General features: G+C 40.8%; 3 protein-coding genes across 5 annotated transcripts; 2 read left to right on the top strand and 1 right to left on the bottom strand.

Annotated features, from left to right (window-relative positions):
- Nucleotides 1–467: 467 nt before the first annotated feature.
- Nucleotides 468–5787, bottom strand: zbtb22a (zinc finger and BTB domain containing 22a). Of its 2 annotated transcripts, none has more exons than XM_012829584.3 (4): nucleotides 5085–5787; nucleotides 3849–4064; nucleotides 2662–3496; nucleotides 468–2210 (listed from the first exon to the last, which is right to left on the bottom strand). In XM_012829584.3, exons 2-4 carry the CDS (start codon nucleotides 4053–4055, stop codon nucleotides 1204–1206), a joined length of 2049 nt encoding a protein of 682 aa, XP_012685038.1. In that variant the 5' UTR covers nucleotides 4056–4064; nucleotides 5085–5787; the 3' UTR covers nucleotides 468–1203. The 2 variants fall into 2 exon arrangements, with proteins under 2 accessions (XP_012685038.1, XP_031442590.1); XM_031586730.2 differs by having other exon boundaries at nucleotides 5560–5787.
- LOC105902061 lies at nucleotides 4584–9991 on the top strand. 2 transcript variants are annotated; one of them, XM_031586743.2, is made up of 9 exons: nucleotides 4584–4766; nucleotides 5930–5958; nucleotides 7011–7212; nucleotides 7301–7403; nucleotides 7901–8043; nucleotides 8494–8687; nucleotides 9024–9183; nucleotides 9283–9518; nucleotides 9618–9991. In XM_031586743.2, exons 2-8 carry the CDS (start codon nucleotides 5956–5958, stop codon nucleotides 9501–9503), a joined length of 1026 nt encoding a protein of 341 aa, XP_031442603.1. In that variant the 5' UTR covers nucleotides 4584–4766; nucleotides 5930–5955; the 3' UTR covers nucleotides 9504–9518; nucleotides 9618–9991. The 2 variants fall into 2 exon arrangements, with proteins under 2 accessions (XP_031442603.1, XP_012685039.1); XM_012829585.3 differs by lacking the exon at nucleotides 5930–5958 and having other exon boundaries at nucleotides 4588–4766.
- Nucleotides 9992–10433: 442 nt separating this feature from the next.
- LOC105902057 (sodium channel subunit beta-1) lies at nucleotides 10434–16343 on the top strand. The gene is made up of 6 exons (XM_012829579.3): nucleotides 10434–12283; nucleotides 13197–13363; nucleotides 13603–13840; nucleotides 14455–14596; nucleotides 15079–15150; nucleotides 15306–16343. The coding sequence occupies exons 1-5, from the start codon at nucleotides 12202–12204 to the stop codon at nucleotides 15143–15145; spliced, it is 696 nt and encodes a 231-aa protein (XP_012685033.1). The 5' UTR covers nucleotides 10434–12201; the 3' UTR covers nucleotides 15146–15150; nucleotides 15306–16343.
- The last annotated feature ends 513 nt before the right edge of the window (nucleotides 16344–16856 follow it).

Below are 16856 nucleotides of genomic sequence, written 5' to 3'. Positions count from 1 at the left end.
GCATACACATGATAGAGTTGTTATGTTTGTGCTATCATAAATAATGTGTCCATTTGGGAGCTTCAGTGTATTTTGTCCAGTGCTGCTGGTTAATCTGCTGCATGTCATTTGAACTCTTCAATCCCCTTCCATGGGATGAAAGGGTTACTGATTCTTCTCACTGTGCTGACTCCAAGTTAAAAAGTATGACTGATGAGATAGAACAGGTTCTTCCATGTGCTGTTTTCTTTTGAAAATTGTAAAGAAATAGCTAATTCCTCACACAAGTCTTCCTGAATAAAATGTGTTCTGCTTGTAGAATGAAATATCATGTATAAATAGCACGTGCAACATACAGAAACATTTGATGTTCTAAAACTGTAAGGTTCAAACCTGTAGATTCCTGTAGTTCACCAGTATTTACAGGTCATGAGAAATGTTAGCTGTGAATTGTGCATCAACACAGGAAGTACGCATCCACAAAGTGGTCAGATGGTACTGATTTAATATAAGGACCAAAACCGTATTGATAAAATGGAGTAAAATGACCGTGTAACCATTATGGAGTCTTTTAGACTGACAATAATCATGTGGGTCTTCAGTTAAAAACTGTAAGTGAGGTCAATAAATGCAGTACATTTAATGAATTGGAATAGGAATAAGTTGTCAAATGCTAAGGTGTGTAAACTATTTACATTTGTGAAGAGAGCAGACCTTTAGGTAGTTCTTGTATAACAGAGATGCAGCACTTTGAAGAACCAAGATAACCATTAATCCACAAAAGATGTGTACATTAATTGTTCAAATACCTCCTAAAAGCAAGTTCAGACTGTACAGCTGTTTCCCAGTTATTTTCGTGCTGATAGCAACTCAGCCAAAAAAGCAGACAGAGCCAAAACAAATGAAACATTGTGTGAAATGCAAATATATAAATGATGTGGTTAAAACATGAATGACAGCTAACATAAGGTTTTACATCAACTGTGTACAGTGAAGTGTGCATCTAAAAAAACACAACCTTTTAAGAATTATTCACAATTTTACAAATATGAACCTCTGCAGATATTAAAACATATATTTTGTCACTTCTCCAATAAGGATATGTTAACATTCCTTGGCCCTTCCTGAATAAACGCTCATGATAGTCTCTAACTTTGGTAGCTAAGATTTCATAAAATCTGCTATTAAGCAGGTGCTTATAGTCAACATAGATCTGTTCTAAAGTCAGCTAAACCTCTCCCCTTCTTCTTGCTTTAAAACATGTCCATCCAGTGTCTTTCCTGGAGTTGCTAAGTTACTGCCCCCACCTGACAGAAATGCCATATGGTCTAGTCCATCCATAACAGGCACCTCTTCTCCATTAAAGTCCATCTTTTCCACTTTCACATGACTACTGTCAGACAGGAAGCTTTCACCATCATGTGGAATGTACCCATCATCTCCAACGTCTGCTCCATCGTCTGCAGTGACCGCCATTCCGGCTCTAGTCAGTCGCTCACAACGGGCCTGGTGTCGCAGGAAACTGTCCCTCCAGACCACCTTCTTCCCGCACAGCCCGCACTCGTAGGGCCGCACGCTGCCGTGGGTCTTCAGGTGCTTGGTGAGGTGGTGCTTCATCTTGAAGGATTTGGAGCACACGGGGCAAGAGAAGGGCCTGAGATTGAGGTGCTGCATCTTCACGTGGCGGTCGCGCATGCTCTTCAGTGTGTAGGCCTTGCCACAGTGACAGAAGTGGAGCCTTCCTGTGTATGGGCCTGTGGCATTGGGCTGTGGAGACGAGGAAGAGGGGATTGGGGGCGAGGCGGAGGGATGAAAGGGGGTGGAGGATGGCGAGTGTTGGCTGCCGGCGACCCAGCTGAGGTCCGACTGGCCGGGGATGAACTGTCCGTCATCCGGGGATGGCAACAAGGGCCTTTGAGACACTTGTCCAGTCCCATCCTCAATTTCGTCGTACGTTTCCCTGCCGAACACACCATCTCCCAGGTGCTGAAAGTCCATGTCCTCTTCCACCTCATCCTCCTCCTCTCTTCTGTAGTCTCTCTGGTGAAGCCATGGACTTGCCTGCCACTGATCCTGGGCAGGGAGAGGTGGGCACAGACCAGACCCACAGGGTAGTGGCTCCCGGTCCTCTGCAGTGTCTGGCAGGCCTATGTTAGTCCTAGCCTCTCCTTCTTCCTTTTCAGAGGCCTCTGTTCGTCTTTCCAGTGGTGCCGTGCTTGGTGTGTAGTCTCCTACAGAGAGACAAACACTTGTGTAACGACAGGATATGAACCCTAGCTAGGTCAATTCTTAATGGCCTGTGGTTCTTTTCTGTAGAAGCAAGCTCATCAGTATTGATCAACATGCATTGTGTATCAACTCACAGCAGGCACAAGCATAATTGCCTTTACATTTACATTTACATTTACATTTAGTCATTTAGCAGACGCTTTTATCCAAAGCGACTTACAAGGATGTATACACATTTTACATTTACACTGATGGCACACTGCACATCAGGAGCAATTAGGGGTTCAGTGTCTTGCTCAAGGACGCTTCGACAGGGAATCAAACTAGCAACCTTCTGATTACTAAACAACTTCTCTACCTCCTGTACCACTGTCGCCCCTTACATAATCTTTTGTTATACACAATATTATAACATAAACATCAGCATATACATATTTCCCAGCAAGCACTCACCAGACCGCTGTGCCCTTTGGGTTTTCGTTGTGATTTCCTCTTCTAAACCTTCACCTACACCTTCATCTGCCTCGATCCCCCTCTCACCAGGCTGGCTTGCCTGGAGCACTTCGTCCTCCCTTCCCTCTCGGCCCCAGCTCGGCTGTCTCTTACGACTCACGAGTGCTCCCTTCAGACGTGTCTTCTCTCTCAAGTGGGAAGGGTCAGCAAGCCCTTCAAGCCGAGTAGGAACAGTCTCTGATCCTCTCCCCATGTGTACTAAAGGGCCAGAGGGATGTGTATGGCCACTACCACCACTGGCTCCCTCACTGGCTGAAGGATCTTCATTGTTCCCAGGGCTGAACACAGACCCAGAGCCCAGTGGGTGGGGTTGGCTGAAGGACTCAGACTGCGGGGACGACCGAGCCCGCCACCTGGAGGCCAGGTGTGGCCGCCTCCAGGTAGCCAGGGGGGGCAGGGGTCCCCTTTGCTCAATGCCCCTGGACCTTTTCTCTAGGGATGATATGCAGTCTTGGCCCTTCTCCCGACCCTTGTCCTCCTGTTCTACATAGAAGCAGTCTGAACTACTTGGGGACTGGTGCCTGGACGAGCCTCCGTGAGGTGGTGTGATTTCCACTGGACTTGGTTCCACTAAGGGGCGCACCTGCTTTAACACCTCTGTGCACTTGTCCACGATATGCCACATCTGCAGGAAGCTAGCTACAGTGACGTAGTTGACGATGTCCTCACGGACTATGCTAAGCTGCCCGGTGTAGGCAGAGCTCAGGACACTTTGGAAAGCTAGAGGGTCCATGACTGATGGGAGAGACACAGTTGTAACATTCTTCAAGAGGACCTGAAAGAGAAATTACTCAGATTTCAGAGACACTAAATAGTGAAAGAATATCAGGACTGTATATGGTGTCAATATGATATTTTGCGTTTTCTACAGATCCCTAGATGAAATGTTTTGTCATGAATAATACCATACCAATGACACACGCCATTATGTTTGTGGCAAATGTTGTAGTTTTGTTCTCTGTTGCTGGGTGATTTTTTCATTTTTTAATTATTATTTATCCATGTGTGAGTTACTGTTACCCATCATCGTACTGGACTGAGCAAGTTCATTTACCTCAGAATGATGCAGTATTTGTAGACTACCAAAACGGAATGGCATGCCAATCGTTTTTCTTCTATAGCCGTACCTGGTCATGAAAGTAGGGTGAGGACGCTGCAAGGACGCAGCGATGGGCCTTGAACACTTGTCCTTGCACGTGGATGGAAAGGTCGCACAGCATGCCATCCTCGCGTTGCTGGTTCAGCTTCTCCAGGAGCACTCCTTGCACTTCCGGAAAGCACACTTGTATTGCTGTGCCAGAAGGGGCGGCAGCCCCTCTACAACCCCTGTCCATTGGTCAGGCCTGAAAGTCGAGCGCACCGGTACTTTTTCAGATATGAGCGCACAGATGTAATCTATGTATCCCTGCATACAATTAACCGTAGCCACAGTCTATGGAACAGCATGCAGTTAGAATTGTCAACCACCCCAATAGTACTGTTACAATCGAATTTCAATTATGTAAAAGTCATTTGCACATTACTGAATGGATTCGGTCCTACGGCTAGCTTCACAAAGATGTCAACTTCTCCTTATTACAGGCATGGACAAACAGGACGTTTGTGCCTGTTTTTTTTATGTAATTTTATGCCAACAAAACCAAGCGATACTATTTATCTGACTTCGTAAATGAGCAAAGCCGTAGCTACTACTGTCCAGGCTTTAGTCTCATTACAGACCTCAACAGTAACACCAAGGTTAGCCAGGTAGCAGGCTGGCTACTTAGCTAAGTAATGAGACAAATTTCTGGCAAATATGTAACTTTAACATGCTCTGATTTCGTTGCCAGAGCCAGATTCAAGGTCTGAGTTAAGTTATCTAATGTTATCTTCCGTTACCTAGAACTCCCCCCCCCCTGACAGCAAGCAGCTGGTTCTGGCACGCATCCGGCCCTTATCTGGCGTAGATCCACCGGATCTGCGCCGGATTAGGGCCGGATCCATTCCCGACAGCTGCTATCTGCATGTGCTACAAAACTGAGAAGCTAGCATTCTAGCTCGATAAGGTAATTCATCAGATTCTTGATTAAGAACTCTTTGCAATTTCTTGTGTTAAATGTAGCGAAATGGACCGATTGGCACGCCTCAAATAGCAACAATAGTGATACAATGTAACAAATTCGATTGTCGAGTCCAGCGGCACTGCAGAGCGTCCGCTGATCAAGCTAACTTTAGCTAGATGGCTAGCTAACTTGATCATGGATTGTCCACCAGACTAAGCAGATATTTAACGATGATAAATGTTTTCCTTAAATATTAAGATAGCAAAGTAGATTAAACATAGCAGTGGGTCGAACCACCAAAACTTAAGCAAAACACCTTACCCTTCGAAGACGCAGCTAGTTATCGTTAGCTAATAAGGAACGTCCGAGAATGGCTAACTCAACTGGCTAACGTTAGCTGCTGCCTCCAGCTAGCCAGTTGGTTAGCTAGCCAATCCGGCTTGCTTAATGTTACGCCGCTTTTAAATTTTCTTTCAGGGGTTATTCTTCCGTCTTCTTTGGCGTTAATGTAGGGGTGACATGTGACCCGAGACATTGCCGTTCAGCTTCACTTCGTGGGATCTCTACGGCTATCGATATTTCGCCATTGAAGAATAACGTTACTATTGTTAGCTACTGGCTGTAAACCGAACGTTGTACAGTAGCATTACGTCTCTCTTCCTAAAAGGAATTGAATGGACCAACCTTAGCAATAAATAGCCTGACGCTTTTCTCGTTTAACATCAAATCGTATGACTAATATCACATCCAATATCCTCGATAACATTTATAATATAATATAATTAAAAGATCTTACATTTAGCAATAATTGTATGAGCTTCAACTAGTTTGATCCGAACAAAAGAACGTAGCAACACAATGTAATGCTTAAATTCAGGCCTAAACACACATTCCTGTGAAACCAAGTCTGTTTATACAAATACGATAGTAAGCAAGTTAATTTAATAATTTAAACAAGTTTCTTGTTATGCAGTTATTAGACGAAAATAGCACACATTCTTAAATGACTAATAAACGCCGCGTAGTTGTCATTTGCCATTTCACTTGGCCTAGAAAGGCTATCATCCATTAACGTTGAGTAACTTAAAAGGTTAGGTTGTGTTTGTGATGTGGAGTCATTTAGTTATTGTATACGTTTGTGTGTGTGTGTGTGTGTATATGTGCAGGTACATCTGTGCAGAACGTGTAGTTTATGGTATGTCTATATAATTAATTCTGCTATCACAATATTATCTTCTTTAAATGGTTCAGGCTCAGGCTAAGTGTTTTAGGGGTTGATACTATTACAGTAGACCAGCATTAAGTGGTACTTGGTGAGGACTGAGAACCTGATTATTTAACATCATATTTGAATATAGTGTTGTTAAACAGACATAGGGATTGATAGAATGGCTTGTGGTGAAGGTGAGATTGGAGAAGACTGATATGAGTATACCATCATATTATCAAATCAGGATGTCTGTTTGTTCTCTTCTTTAAAATACTATGTAGTTCTACTTATGGTAGTCATAATGAATACTTTGCACACAATAGCCTTCTAATTACTGCATTGCATGTTTCCTAGATGTGCGTATTCTCAGATTTAAGTGTTTCTCCCCAGGCTTTTTAAAATACTCAAACTATTTTATGTTTAGTTGTATTAAGTTCTGATGTTACTGAAAACCCACTGTTTATTTTCTGTCAAAACGTATCAGTTGGGAGATGAGCCTTAAACCCAATTTATGGTCGTCCTTTTACGGAGACACGGAGAGCCCTCTCCGACATTGCAAACCCTCTCCGAGCACCTCTCCGTGGCCTGACGTGCACCTCCCAAATTTTTTAACTATCCGACTCCGTCAATCCGTCAATATATCGCTGTTTACCTTGTGGGTAGTAGTATGCCAACATTAGATAGAAGAGGGTTTGCCACGATTGAGAGTGCTCTCCATGTCTCTGTAAACGGACAATCATAAATTACGCTTTAACATCCTTTAACAAGTCTATGTGACTTTCAATTAATTTTTCATGACAATGCCCACATAACGTCTGATAGAATTACATTACATAATTTTCAACCTCCTCAAAACATACGTATTGTAGCTTGAAAAGCACTCTTTCTTGGCCATCCTTGCGTGCAGGATTGGAATTACTGGCTGGTAGAAGTTGACAAGCACTAATGCTGCTTTGGTTAGTTTTAAATGCAGACTAGGAGTACTTTGTACCCAATTGACTATACTACATATACTGTTGGATCTCATGCATTTTCAGGCCCATTACTGCACCAAGATGTATCACATTGTGAAATTTGTTGACACTGAAGAGGTGGAAGTAGTGCCAGCAAACTGGGTCAAGGATGGTGTTTGTCTATGGCCACCCTACAAAACCCAAAGGATCCTGAAAGCCTCAAGGTGCCAGGAGCAGCCATGTGCAAACTGGATCCCATTTAAAGTAAACCTAGTGCACACTGCAGGTATTTATATGTGATAATGTAAACATGATGATTACAATATTGGGAGCTTTTGTGTTGTGAAAGTAAATTTCTTCCATGTCGTTATTAGTCAGTTACAGTGATGCACACAGGAAACTGTCAGTGGTCGAGGACCAAGTTGATCTTCATTCAGAAGTTGAACCAGGGAGTTCCAAACGAAAGCGGGAAATGATGTAAGGCATTTTTCTTGACCTTTGGCCATACTATAATTGCATGGTATGAGCTATAATTAAAATGATATTTCTGCATGAATATCAACATATAGAATATACAATATGCTTATAATTAATTATGAAGACTTACAACAGGCTGGGTATACATAGGGACTTGCATAACATATTATACGCATATATTATGCTGCATATAGTCAAATCATTAATTTTCTAAGGATTGGATTCTATTTGATGAGCTGTATTGCAAGAATGCTAGACCTAGAGGGAGGTGATCCAGTTTCACAGTCACACAGTGTAAGTCCTACATGATAGTCTATTTAAAATCACATGCTTTCATGATTATGTGATTAAGTGATGATCCAGTTGAACTCCCATGTTCAGGAAATGAGGGACCACAATGCTTCGAGACAATTTACTTAAAATGGTACATTTTCTTTCTTATTACTTGCCTCTTAGATATTGAGTTGGGACATTTATGTTTGTGTAACAATTTGTAGGATGAATGATTCTGAAGACAGTGAACAAATGCATGAAGGCATGCCATCCAATGCACCCACAGTCATATGTCAGCACTGTGGCTCCCCTAATGACATTCCTGCCATGCCTGAGACAAACAGCAGGGGGACTGATCCAGTCTGTTGTAAGTATTGAGTACTGACATTACCTCTTACGTGTTAGCAGTCAAAAGATGTTGCTTTGATAGCAGTTAGTTCTGCAGGCTCAGACTTGACCTTGGCATTTTGTGATGAGCGTTCATACTAGGAGTACAAATTTCTAGATGTTAGTATAGTGTCAAGAGCTGACAGTATCAAATACAACCCACATGCCGCTTCACAAAAGCACGGCTCACCGTTGCTGTTTCCTGCTTGAGTTTGCACTGGTACATAGAACTCTGCTTTCAAAATGCATTGGATTGGTTTATAACATTTCAGGCCCACTAAGCACACAAATCCTTCCCACCCACATTAACACCCAATCCATCCACACCCCCCCACCCCACACACACACACACACCCCGTTGACTACATGCATCTTGTAATTCTGCCCAAACTCCCCGCTTAAAAAAAAATATTCCCATCGTCTCTTTTAGCACTCCTGCATAATCTACTCACAAACCAAGAGCTGATCCTGGAGCAGCTGAATGTCATCTCCAGGACCATAGAGCCTCCGCATAACAACGAAGACAACGAACTGGAGCCAGGTCTTCTTCCACTAAAGGAGCTGGACACTCTGCTTGACCTGGAGGCGCGGTTGCTCTTCAGCTCTGACCTCAAACATAAATTGGTGAGATACATACTCACCGTGGAGTTGCATCTTGAGCTGGTGACATGCACTACTATACTGTGGTTTGGAATAACTACTCATGTATTGTAGCTCTCTTTCTCCCCTATCTATCTTTCTATCTATCTATCTATCTTTCCATCCATCCATCCATCCAGATATATCTATCTTTCTTTCTTACTGTCTTACTTTCTTTCTGTCTTACTTACTTAAGCACTCACTCACTCACTCACTTACTTACTTACTTACAAGAACAATAATACATTCAAGTAATCCTGAAAAAAATGTATACAGCAAATAATAAATGTTTTCCTCTTATTATTGAAAACCATTTCACAGATCAATACATTGGCTCTAAGAGGTGGGATGAATGTCAAGGACTGTGTGTGGAGGATGATGAGTCACCTTCTCACCAACACACTTGCCTTGAAGATCAACTGGAGAGGCATCAATGGCAAGACAGCCTTCCAGTCCCTTCAATTAAAAGATGTGCTGACAAGTAAGTACAGTGAAGTATTCTTAAAACGCATGAAAATACTCTTAAAGTTTGTTGCTGATTAGTTTAGAAGTGGGTCACCAGGATTAAATTTTTCCGTAGGATCTGTTCGTCAAAATCGCATGACCGCCGAATCCTCGGATATGGAAATCGAAGGTGCAATTAAACGGTGGCTACAGCTTGCGGCTGACAGGGAAGGTGGGAGAAAGGCACGTCAAATGAGACAAATTGAGTGGGTGCCTTCAACGCCCTCAACACCCTCAACACCTTCAACCGCTGCTGAGGCGTCAATGGAAAGAGAGCCTACCACTCCTTTCAATTGAGAGCTGTTTTGACAAGTATGTTTCACAAAAACATTCTCAAAGACACAAAAAGACATTCAGTGAGATTTTAATAATTACTTTAAAATGGGGATGCACTTTATTTTGTTCTGTTAGGAGCAGTTGGACAAAATCAATTTGCCTCCGAATCCTCGGATGTTGAATTTCAGGTGGCAATTAAAAAGCGGCTGCATCCAGCAATGGACAAAAAGGTGGTAAAACGGCACATCGCACAAGACAAATGAGTGGATGCCAAACAATCCTTAAATGAATACTTTTTAAAGGATTATTTTTGTTATTAGTTGTAATGTTTTGGTTTTTAGATATGAGGATACAGAGTTCATATGTGTGTATACATTATACAGGTATTACCCATAGGTTGTTAGTATATATCTAGTGTCTCTTCTGTTTCCTCCGACCTGCTCAATGCTTCTGTGTGAGTGCCGTAATCATGCTTGTTGAAACATAACAATAAAGGCTCTGTACTCTAATGGTTGTGTTATATTTGTGTTTGTATTTCACAGCATTATTAATAAGAGCCAGATGATAATAGAAAAAAACATCAAATTATCTTGTTTTGATGTTGTAAGAAAAAGTTTGGGATCCCTTGACATTTTAGAGGGTTTTGCATTTATCAATCATAGACGTGAAATTATCATGATCCTTTTGGTATCAAAACGATGGACACATTATAGTGAAACCATAGCAGAACGATTCATGTCATAGGTTAGTTGAATACATGGCCTAATATTCAGAGTTCTCCGATTTAGTAACTTGCAGAAACTCCTTCAGACACAGGTAAGCTGCTCGCCTGGAGTTCTTGCGGCTCATTTCGGATTGTTTGAAATCAAATACATTGATTTATTGTGCTTCAGGTAGCTAACCTATAATCGTTTTTGTTCCGTTTCTCCTATAGATGACTACACACAAGGATTACTTTTATTAGTTACATTTAAACTTTGACACGTTTAGGCAGTACGTATTCTACTGAGATGACTTTGAAGTGCAGAAATCTGACGAGGTATTAAATGATGGAGAGCCTATGGCTGAATGCCATTGCTCTCAATAGAGACGATGTAGGCGATGTATGACAGCAAATGTATGACTGCGTGTGATAGAGACATCTTCGCCATTTAGATTGGGTCTCGTGGAATAAACCACGGGCATCTTTGAGTATCATCGCCCATGCTCCATTCCTCCCCTCCACATTTTACCGCAATGCATCAGACGCAGCCTCACTCTGAGCTCAACGCCACCGGAGCGTCGGGCGCGACGTTTGTCTCAGCTACTGGGAAACAAGTGCGCATTTACGGAGGCGTTTTACATTTGGCTTTGCATTTCTGTTGGTAGGGTCAGGGCACGATGACAGTCTGTCTCATCATGCTATTTCGGCTTAGAGACGTAGATTAGCCTAAATATTTGGCTATAGATTTTTTTTTTTTGCTTTGCTGGATGGCTGTGATGTCAGATGAATAAAACCTGAGTAACCACTCAAAAGAGGAATTTTCACCGGAAACGAGGTGAAGAATTTGTGAAGAGAGAAAATTGGGGAAAACAAGAGGAATACATTTGTGAAGGGCAGCGACAGGACAGTAATGTGAGCCTCTGAATTGCTGGTGGACCATATCTGAAATAACCTAGTATACATAACCGTCTCTGTAGCCACGCACTTAGATTCTTAAATTAATTATAAGTGACTACATAGCCTGCGTTGGATGTGCTACTACTCAGTACTCAAGTGTAGTCTATTTACCTGATTAAAACGTTACCGTAATTAAAATGGTGATACCAGATGATGAGGAAATTATATTATATTTAGCTGAAGGGAAAATTGTATATCCGATGTATTCGTGTGGGCCACTTCGTTTTATTTCTGCCGTGGCGGTAGGCCCAGTGCATCTCTGAAGTTAAAAATAAATTAAATGTAATAAGAGAACCTACGGCCTACATAAAGTAAACTCAGGGAATTAGATTATTTTCAGGGTAAACATTCGGAAATATTTGGACACATTTCGGGGTTAAACGAACGTGCAATTGATGTCGTTGAAACTGATGAGTAGACAGTTTTTTTATTTGATAAAACTGTGAAATGAATTACTACAAAAAATAACATAAGCAATACAGATATCAATGTTGATGTTAACATTGAATCTATTGTTTTAGCAGTTGAAACAAATGAGCCAAATATAAGAAGCACTTTTACCTTTGTAAGGTAGGCCTTCGTTTAATTTTGCACTTATTTCAATTCTAAGCTGCTAGTCTTGTTTCCTGTCAAATGTAATTGATAGCTTGGCATGATCTGAGATTTTAAAAGCAGATAATTTTAAGTTTTACATTATAATTTCACAGAACTCAGACAGTCTTCCTGGAGAGAGTAGTGTGTCGGTATTGTTATTGTTTATGGCCTGTTTGTTGAGGGCCACAGCAGGCACAACTCAGTATAAGTATAGGTATAGGTTCAATCCAGTAGGTGACCATCATTATCAGCTTTCTTTTTGCTCTTTTTGAAAAGACCCTGCTGAGAGCGGCTTTATTACGAATATAAAGCACACCTTTGAGAATTGTTTCACATCACTGCAACTAAAATGGCCTCCTAGTATGTAGGGGCCAGACATTTACATGAACTGAAGATTTTCAGGTTCAACACAAGAAGTGACAAAAGCAAGAAGGTCTAAGTCCTCTTCACAGAGGAGTTAATCACATGTGCCGTAAACTGGACGGGTACCAAGTGAAAATGACTCCGGTGCGTGTTTTCCTCGTGGCCTTGTTTTGTACAATGTATGGTGAGTGTGCAATTTCTTTTACTGGTCTAGTCCCTGACTTTTGTCTCGTGTTTGTCAGTAAGCTGCAGTCCTCTCATAGTGATATCTTCATGTTCTTCAACCATGCATTCCATACCATTGGGTTTGGTATTGGACCACCAATCAAATCCTCTTAGTTATGTGTTACCCCTCATTGTGATTAGCTCTCTCATGGTGAATCAAGCTTCAATATCTGATTATTGATGGTACTAATTATTTAGCATAGGAGCGAGACTAACCCTCATGTTGTGTTTGCAATATGGTTGCCCTTGTTGTGGTTCTGGTCAGAATTGACCGGCCTGACATAAATGTTAATGTTTTTTGTAAACATTTGATTTTGATTTATTTTGATTCAAAACTTTCTGCAAGCGCAAGTAATTGTCTTTTATAAAATATATAATTTCTAGTTTATAAGCCTCCTTTTCATGTTTTTGTACCACATAAGGGGAATCCACTAAATATTTTGACATGCATACAACTGTTGGTTAAATCTAAATCTCAGGATTATTAGTATTTTGTGTATTTATACAATGTATTCTAAGAATTAACAACACACATTTAGAAATACGCATAAAATAGACAAAATTTGACAACATTATAACACTTGTGTCTTTGGTCAAAAGTCTGCATTACATGTATCCATGAGAAAAACTTTATGAATCTCACTATAATTGATTTTATTCTTTCAAGCAGGTAAGGTGAAGGATATGATGAATCATCTTGAGTTCAAGAAGAAATTGTCTGTCATTTTAAACTGTCATTTTGACTGCAATTTTAAAACGGTTGTTTCCGACCGGACCACAACATTAAAGGGTCAAAGGACTGTGTGCTCCTTGCTCATGGTAGATCTCTGTGTAAGGTGCTGTCTGTATCTGTTTCTTCCCCGTTTGTGTAGTTTCCTTGGTCGGAGGAGCCTGTGCTGAGGTGGACTCTGACACAGAGGCGGTGGCCGGCCAGGCCTTCAAGCTGGGATGCATCTCCTGCAAGATGAGGGGGGAGGTGCCGTCCGAAGCAACCATAGACTGGTTCTTCAAGTCCAAAGGAGAATCAGAATTTGTTCCCGTGAGTAGCTTTGTTTTTGTTTTTTGAAGAGAGGTGGATGCCCATCAAATGTTTTGGGGTGACCGGAGAACACACAAAAAATGGTGATGACAGTGAGACAAAGCAGTGTGTTGATGTCCTCAAACTGATCTCAGGCACTGAAGGTCGGACATGCATCTGTGAGCATATACACTCTCAGGGGTGTTGCAAGGTAGTGGCAACTTAATTGATTAAGGCTGCATTTTTCTTACCGTCCCCAGATATATAATTACGACGGCCAGACCTCGATGATTAAAGATGACCGCTTTGAAGATCGCTTGGAGTGGTTCGGGAGCCAAAACACTATAGATATCCAGGATGCATCCATCTACATCACCAACGTCACCTTCAACGACAGCGGAGTCTACCGCTGCCTGTTCAACCGAATCCTGAACTATGACCACTATGAATATGACACAGAGGTCAACAAGTTCGTCCAGCTCACTGTGGTGGCCAAAGGTTTGATGGTGTCAACCTATTAGTCTATTAAAACACATTGAATTCTGCTGTACAGCACTAGAAGAGTAGAATCAGAGATCATAGAGTGCCTCAAACCAGTGTACAATTCATAAATTCATGATTTGACCATGAATGTCTTCTAACAGGAGATTGACGTTAAGCAACGTATGTCTGTATCTTTGAGACATTAATTTGATTGGCTTGAATGTGGGTGCACAGTCTTCAAGGGCCTGTGTGGCTGTAGGACAAGAGTATATCAGATCAGCATTGTTGATAATGCCTGTGACAAGCACTTTATTACCAGCAACTGAAAGGGTGTGTAGTCTGGATGTCCCATTAGCTGAATGAAAAGAAGTTCATTGAAGCCTTTAGAGGTGAGCAGAACAGCTGTTGAAAATCAGCACCGTACTGTTGATATAATAGTGTCATTTTACACATCCAGGATTTATAATTGAGACCAGTTATGACAGCTGGCATGATGGTGGCATTAGCTCACCATACTGAATAGGGAGGGATTACAGATTTCTCATAAATGGTTCTGTCTCAGTAGTGTTAAATGTGAGTGAGCCATCTTTTAGATTCTCACCATCCCCCCCTGTCTTCTGTGTGCACAGCAACCCGAAGTACAGCCTCCATCGTGTCAGAGGTCATGATGTATGTGTCCATCATCGGGCTACAGGTCTGGCTAGCGGTGGAGATGGTATACTGCTACAAGAAGATCATGGCGCACGGAGAGGAGGCGTTACGGGCGAGCGCGTAAGTGCCTCAGAATATTTGCCATCTTAAATTCTTCTCTTTTAGATTTAGATCTAATATTTCAGGCACACTTCATAGACATCTGGACGAAAGGTTTGTTGTTGCATAGATTGATAGAAGGCACACCACCAAGATACACTTAAAAGACAGTTTAAATGTTTTTTTAAACTCAATGAACCAAATCTCCTAAACCTAATTTATTCTTTCTGTTTTCGTTATTTGCTATTTTCATATGCATTCACCTAATGACTATTTGGCTCCCCTTTGTATTGTCCTTTGTGCTGTCAAGGACCTGCCACTCACAAAACAGAAAATAAATACTATATTACTATATACAATACAAAATACTATATCCTAGTTCATACTGTAGGACCTGCATCCTGTTTGAAATTAATTGATTCATTTATTTTGAAATAGGTTTTTTGTGTGGAAATGCCACAGGAATTTATATATTTTTTTTCTGTGAACCTTCTCTTCTACAGGGAAGAGTATGTAGCAATAGCTTCTGAAAGCAAAGACAACTGTGCTGGAGTGCAAGTAGCAGAATAACACAGGTATGCCAAAATTCCTTTGTGGAACTGAGTAATGTACAAAAATGCCCAAACATCGTCGTACAATGTCAATAATGTTCCTTAATGGGCATGTTACTGTATGTCACTTGTAGCTTGTTCATTCTAGGCAACATGTTTTCTTACTTATTTCATTTCAGGTCTTTCTCAACACCATTCTGGTCATCTCCTCATCAACTGGATTTCTATCAACTTGTTACCTGTGCATGGAAACATTGTGAAGATGCATCCTGTTCCTCTGATTTTGACTACTTTTGTCTTTTGAGTTACAGCATCCAAAAGAAGGAATTTGCATGATTGCAATGAACCATTAGCATGTGCAACATTATATACAGTTGGTTAACAGCCATACTTAATGTGAAACGGAAACATGAATCACAAACAATGTTGCTATAAAAATATGTCATCAAATTGCACTTAGTGCAATATCTCGCTTTGATGGCAAAGTAATATGTTGTATTATTTCCATCCAAAAGGTGGGAGTCAGTATAAGAAGTTGCACCAAAATCCATCCCTATGCTTTGAATGTCATTGAAAAACAAATTAGCCTCTCTGAGCCTATGAAACTTGGACTAATACCATGCCATTGTCAGCACATTATCAAAATTACGCACATGATCACAGTATTATGTAAATGCACAACAAAGTCACTTAACTAAGTTTTACTATGGTGACACAATTGTAAATTCAATCACTCCTTGACAGCATTTTTTGAACTAATGACATATACAGTTACAATGTGAAATGAATGACATAAAGGGAAGACTGAATAGCGAATAATCAGTGTTTTCAGTATGACATGTACATGACATGTATGTTATCCAATGTTCTTTTTGTAATGTGTACTGTAATTAGAATATGCAATCTATATTGTTGGATATCATTAAATAATACTTGTTGTTGTTTAGGCACTTTTGCACTGATATCCCAGCAATACTGTGTATGCATGGCCCAAGGGCAATAATGGAAGTATACCACACAAATTAATAATGGACATTTTGTCCAAAAACATGTAAAGAAAAAAAAATAAACCTATGCCTGCCAAATGTAATCAGTCAGGTTGTATGAATTATATAGTACAGGAAATTGAAAACTTGATCAAGAGACATTTTACAGAGATGAGTTAATGAGATCTTAGCTGTCATATAAGCAAATTAAAAGAAATCTAACTTCCCTAATATGTGTCTATTTAGTATTGTTTCATATGTTGTGGGTATCAGGAACTTATGGTTCAGTTAAAGGTGCAATCTTCAGTCCTTCAGTTCAATACTGTTCATACTTGAACTCAACAGCAAAATCAAATACACGCCTCCCTTCAGTGCTGCTGAAGCATTGTGTAGGTTGGCTGGAATAGTGTACTGCTCGGTCCGATCCACTTTCTTAATTTCCCATTTTCAGAGCTAAAACTGTGTATGAACACCAGAGTTTATTTGAGCGTACACAGAAGCTAGAGGACAGTGAGAGAACCATGAGGAAAAATGTTGAATTTGACAAAAAGTTTATTGGATTATAATCGAGGACTGGCCCTTTAATATTTTGAGAAATAAATAAGGTATTAGTAAAATGAACAACTTTTAGCCTTGTTCCCCTGCATCAGCTTAATGCTACATTTTCCATTTAGCCATCATCAGCTGTAGAGAGTAAAACAATATAAAAATATAATAGGTGCATGTTCTTTGGAAACTGAATAG

This window comes from Clupea harengus, chromosome 19, assembly GCF_900700415.2.
Source record: "Clupea harengus chromosome 19, Ch_v2.0.2, whole genome shotgun sequence".
Lineage (NCBI taxonomy): Eukaryota > Metazoa > Chordata > Actinopteri > Clupeiformes > Clupeidae > Clupea > Clupea harengus.
This window is presented reverse-complemented; position numbering and strand designations above follow the sequence as displayed.

Excerpts from the sequence above, each read along its gene's own strand:
- zbtb22a (XM_012829584.3), bottom strand. The coding sequence starts at position 4,055 with ATGGACAGGGGTTGTAGAGGGGCTGCCGCCCCTTCTGGCACAGCAATA. Across the intron at positions 3,497-3,848 it reads CACCCTACTTTCATGACCAG|GTCCTCTTGAAGAATGTTAC; the intron begins GTACGGCTATAG and ends TTTCTCTTTCAG. Across the intron at positions 2,211-2,661 it reads CCAAAGGGCACAGCGGTCTG|GAGACTACACACCAAGCACG; the intron begins GTGAGTGCTTGC and ends GTCTCTCTGTAG.
- LOC105902057 (XM_012829579.3), top strand. The coding sequence starts at position 12,202 with ATGTGCCGTAAACTGGACGGGTACCAAGTGAAAATGACTCCGGTGCGT. Across the intron at positions 13,364-13,602 it reads GAGAATCAGAATTTGTTCCC|ATATATAATTACGACGGCCA; the intron begins GTGAGTAGCTTT and ends TACCGTCCCCAG. Across the intron at positions 14,597-15,078 it reads GAGGCGTTACGGGCGAGCGC|GGAAGAGTATGTAGCAATAG; the intron begins GTAAGTGCCTCA and ends TCTCTTCTACAG.
- LOC105902061 (XM_031586743.2), top strand. Across the intron at positions 7,213-7,300 it reads AAACCTAGTGCACACTGCAG|TCAGTTACAGTGATGCACAC; the intron begins GTATTTATATGT and ends TGTCGTTATTAG. Across the intron at positions 8,688-9,023 it reads CTGACCTCAAACATAAATTG|ATCAATACATTGGCTCTAAG; the intron begins GTGAGATACATA and ends ACCATTTCACAG.